At 36.2% G+C, this 4,991-nt stretch overlaps 1 protein-coding gene across 1 annotated transcript; it reads left to right on the top strand.

Moving 5' to 3' along the window:
* Positions 1 to 928: 928 nt before the first annotated feature.
* LOC148613721 (G protein-coupled receptor Mth-like) lies at positions 929 to 4,047 on the top strand. The gene is made up of 2 exons (XM_088587271.1): positions 929 to 1,186; positions 2,135 to 4,047. The coding sequence occupies exons 1-2, from the start codon at positions 1,165 to 1,167 to the stop codon at positions 3,520 to 3,522; spliced, it is 1,410 nt and encodes a 469-aa protein (XP_088443397.1). The 5' UTR covers positions 929 to 1,164; the 3' UTR covers positions 3,523 to 4,047.
* Positions 4,048 to 4,991: the final 944 nt, after the last annotated feature.

Raw genomic sequence — 4,991 nt, 5'->3', positions numbered from 1 at the left:
TGTATATGTGTAACATACTAAATATTGCGATCGGGAACCAGTCTAGACGAGATAACATTGAAAGTCGTCACATCTTCTAACCGCCACATTTGAAGAATACCAATTTATATTTCCATGAGGACTTGGACTTCCTTTGTTTAAAGGATGATTTTAAAAAATGGATTGGAGTGGCGGATTCAGAGATTCACAAAAAAAGGAGCCCTTTTAAATGAAATACGTGCAAAAATATGCATTTTATTATTTGGCTTTTATAATACAAATTGGCTTGCTTGTTTGCTTTAACTAATTCATTTTTTTTTCAATTATAACGTAGTTTTAACAATTTTCATATTCAATTTCGTAAGGAACCGACCTTTTGGATCCGCATTTGCATTTTCCATGAAATATCTTGAAAATCAAAAGGATTGAAGATATTTTTTTAATATAATTCTTCACATGTCAGTAAAAAAGCTCTGCGTATACAGAGCTTGTGTTTGTATATATTTTACATGGCAAATTGGAATGCAGAACGATCCGGAATCCTCCTAGGGCAAATCGGAATTCCAATTTGTCCTAGAAGAAATTGGAATTCTGATTTGCCCTGGTTTATCACTGGAGAAGACTGATTTGTCCTTCTATCAATTTAACAGAGGGTAGCATGTCAGCAGCTGTTTATTGTTTATTTTAATTGTTAACTGTAACAAGCTTGATTTGCCCTGTTCCTTGTTTTTCATTGTTTTTTTATTCAGTTGAAGCCGTACTTATGCGATTGTGTATTTTGTTTTTCTGCATTTGCTATAGTCATGATAGCTAAAGGTAAGTTCGGTCCGTGAAACTACATCAACCACCGCTATCTTTTGCACCTTGGGTTTTCCAAACCCATCAAAATTGTTTTAAAAGAATACAATTAGTCATTAACTTGGCAAATACACTGTACAAAAATAAAGGATGTTACTAAGTTAGGAGATACACTGCTTTGTTGAAGTGTTTCAATACAATGTCAAGATATTTTGCAAACACTCTAAAGAGCTCGTAGTATGCCATAGGGATTTTTAAAAGTACTTGATGGAAACATCCTTGAGTGTCTCGAGCTCCTTTATCAGAACAATTACTGCGGTCTATCATGACGCATATTTGTGGGTATAGCTACCAGAATCGTATTTGGTGACAGCTTTACATGGAGTGATGAGTCGAATTATACAAGGCAGTAAGTAAAAACATATTTTAATTGATTACATGTAAACACTTTCCTTCGCGCATGGCAACAAGCAGTTGACTATATCTTATCGCAGGCTTTCAAGTGAGCTCTCATTATCCTTAAGTTCCTTCTTTTTTTAGAACAGACTTTATTTTCCTTAGTAAAGCCTGAAAATCCTAAAGAAAAGCCCTAAATTTTTGGTTAAAATTTATATATACTTTTTTCAAAATTTTAACGAGCTGTGGATTCATATAGGTGGACTAAATGTACGTCTCTAGCCTTCAAAAGGGAAAAATATTTTCAGCTTGAAATTTTGATTTTCGGCAAACATTTCATCAAAATATTTTTGTGTCTCGCTTTGCTCGGCCATTCCTCTGCAGAAATGCATACACATTTTTTTCCCTTTACTATGATAGGTAGACACGTAAGGATAATTTTAGGCATTAAGTCTTTCTCATGAGTTGTGAAGTCGTTTCTACGAGTTCCCGATCGAGAGTCGTTCCCGCGAGTTGTGAAGTCGTTCATACGATTTCCCGAGTTGTTCCAATGAGTAACGAACTAGTTCCCACGAGTTTTAGTTTCGGAGTCGTTACCACGCGTAGTGAAGTCGTATTCACGAGTTCTGTAATAATGACTCGTGGGAACGAGTTATTTTTTTTTTCATGATCATAAAATGACCAAAATATGCTTTCATACACTTCCAATGCTAAATTTCAGATGTTTTTTTTTTCTTTTTCTTTTTTTTTATCAAATACGATATAACAATATAGCTATTTGTAGTTATACACAGTTATCATAGTGAAGAAGCTTTATGGTAATTAAGTTGCATTTGTGTATATCCGAAACTTGCAATCGTAAGCGAAAACAGGAACTGTTGTGCAATTGAATGATTTCTACCTAGACATCACTTGACACTCGCAGCTAGCGCTATCTTTAATTGATTTCATTTTTTTGCAGGTATCGTACATATTATTGTTTTAATGTGGTCTTGCGGGATGATTTTTTCAAACGCTTTTGAACATTCTGAAATTTTCAAGAAGACTCTTAATGACTTGTTACATAGGATACACAGTAAAAATATTTCAAAGATGGCCGTTTCTACAAGTTCGTTCTGGATTCCTCTATGCAGAGAAAGAAAGCCAAAACCGACACCGGATCACAACATTGCAAATGATGTACCCATTACAGAGGAACGACCGAAGTCCGAGCTAGTCCAGAATCGGAATCTTCATGTCAATTCTTGTTACAGTTGTTTAGAAAGTTGCACGGTAAAGCTGCACAAAGAAAATTTCAGCGTGTGCCATAGTGTACTTTTAGTTGAAAGTGAAACTAATGCAAGACAAATCAACATTCACGTCAAACGATTTCATGCAAGTATTGTACAAAATGTAGTAGAGGCCGTATGCAAAGGATACAGGAACTGCTCAAACATCCATTTCAATAAAAATTGTTCACATTTACAGCACGGGCGACCACCGACCTCCATGTGGCACTTAGTAGAATCAATTTTGCTACTTATTTCGCTGCTTTCTCTCCTGTTTACTGTTTTCATACATTTAGCCCTACCTGAAATGCGGAACCTCCATGGCAAAAATATTTCATGCTTTACAGCAGCATTGCTTGTAAGCCAGATGTTCCTACTCCACGACTTTGACATTAAAACCAGAACGTGGTGTACAAGTATTTCTATTATTGGGCATTATTTCTGGCTGGTGGTTTTTACATGGACTTCCATCCTGGCATATGACATTGCACGTACGTTCAATTTTCGACGTCTGCTGCAACTGCGACAGGCAGACGACAACAGGAGACGATTTGGCATGTATTGTCTTGTTGGATGGGGCATTCCATTGGTTTTGGTATCTGTAACCACTATTGTGCTGAGACGAGTTTACGACAATGCAGATATGTTCGGAAAACCTCCAGATTGCTTTCTGAATTTCGATATCGCAATCTACACTATGGGCATACCGATTTTTATATCGATGGTGTTCAATATTGTATGCTTCGGTATAATAATTCATGGCATTGAAACACACAAACGAAAGTCAAACATGGGCATCGTTCGACGTAACGGCAAACAAGGTGAGCGATTCAAATGCTTGTTTTACGGGAAAATCTCAGTTATGTGCGGGATGTTCTGGATCCTGTATATCATGATGCATTACTTCGAAGATGCATTACGAGTCTTCTCATCAATGCTGCTGAATTTCCAGGGAATCCTTATTTTCTTCACAACTGTACTATTCAATCGACGCGCCAGAGGTGCAGTTAAACGACGAATAAGTCGGAGTGATCTGCCGGACCAGACGGCCTCTAATAAACAAATTTCAACCATTAGTTGAGGGGGAGGGGATTAGTGGCTTATATGATATATGTACCTACACTTGCTGATGCAACTTTTGTTATTGCAGTTGACTTGCATTGTAAGTGAGCAATGTATATAGACATGTTACAAGAGGGTATTATCTAGTTACCTAAGTCAATCTCCCGGCCGGTCGCAGATCGAGAGTATATTCGCAATTTCAAAGCTTTACACCCAATACTTAACCTCGCCTTTTTGCAAATTGTGCAAATTAGAAAAGTGCAACGGAAAACGTTTCGCGTATTTATAATGAGTTATGCCCATGTCTTGTGAATTTTTCACATCCTAAATATATAGCTGAACCTATATGCTTTATGGACTGATATTCAGTGAATCAGAAAGCTGTTATAGGTCTGAGGAGGGCTTGGGATTGAACGCACACGTGTGTTCCTGTATTTTTATACACCTGACCTATGTCAGGATTGCATGTCTTGTCCGCTTTATATATATTATTTCATACTTTTCACCTTTTTGTTGTTGTCTTATATCAGCGATTCGCATTAGATGCAACTTTGTTGACTAATTAAAAATGATACAAGTCAGATTTAAGACCTAGCTTTTCATTTCGTGTCCGCACAATCTTCGTTGATGGTTGATTGCCTATTTGGGTGGTTCTCTCATAGTCATGCATTTTTTTCTCCACAACTTTATTTCGCTATTTAGTAAATAATGAAGTACAATAATTATTTAGCTGTGCTGTAAATCAGCACACTTTTCGATCAATTTTTTTTATTTTGATTAGAAATTTCTGTTGGAAATTTAATTGGTGATTGGTTTGAAAAAAGTCTTTGATAAATTTTATTTCGTTGTTTAAATTTCATGGAAATGGACAAGATAGACGTATTTTTTTTTTAATCGGAAACTATTCCTGACTACAGACAAGCATGAACACATGGTACATTTGTAATCGATCACCAATCAATGGATAACCATTCGATTTAATATGATGACCAATAAGTAATCGATAATCAGTTTGAACGATGAGTTATGTTGGTGATCAAAGATTGATAAATATGATAATATTTGAACAAATGAAGTGTGCAGTTCTATATAAATATCGGCCAAAAATACCGACGCGTCAGCAGTGGGATGATTGAAATCCGTCAAAATCGAAAATCGAACACATGAAACAGAGAGGATTTACATGCAGAATGTAGCGAATCGAATTAAAGAAAATATACAAAAAAATAAAAATAAAGATAAGAAAAAAGGGAAACAAGACGTCACACACACACACACACACACACACACACACACACACACACGAAAACATTAACATTATGAACTCCCACCCGGTGCTCTAGAATGGTAATCATGTCCTGCTCCGCCAGCGGCACCGGTCATGATGCAAGTGAGTATATTAATCTGGTAATAATCTAGAAACAATAACTTATCAAAACGATTCTGAAAAATTCAAAAAGATGCCACTATGAATTAATGGCAAGTGAG

Source organism: Perna viridis, chromosome 6 (assembly GCF_037379345.1).
Source record: "Perna viridis isolate PV_CMFRI_1.1 ecotype Kerala chromosome 6, ASM3737934v1, whole genome shotgun sequence".
Classification (NCBI taxonomy): Eukaryota; Metazoa; Mollusca; class Bivalvia; order Mytilida; family Mytilidae; genus Perna; species Perna viridis.
This window is presented reverse-complemented; position numbering and strand designations above follow the sequence as displayed.

Coding starts and splice junctions, on each gene's coding strand:
- LOC148613721 (XM_088587271.1), top strand. CDS start 1,165: ATGAGTCGAATTATACAAGGCA. Junction 1,187..2,134: donor GAGTCGAATTATACAAGGCA/GTAAGTAAAAAC, acceptor ATTTTTTTGCAG/GTATCGTACATATTATTGTT.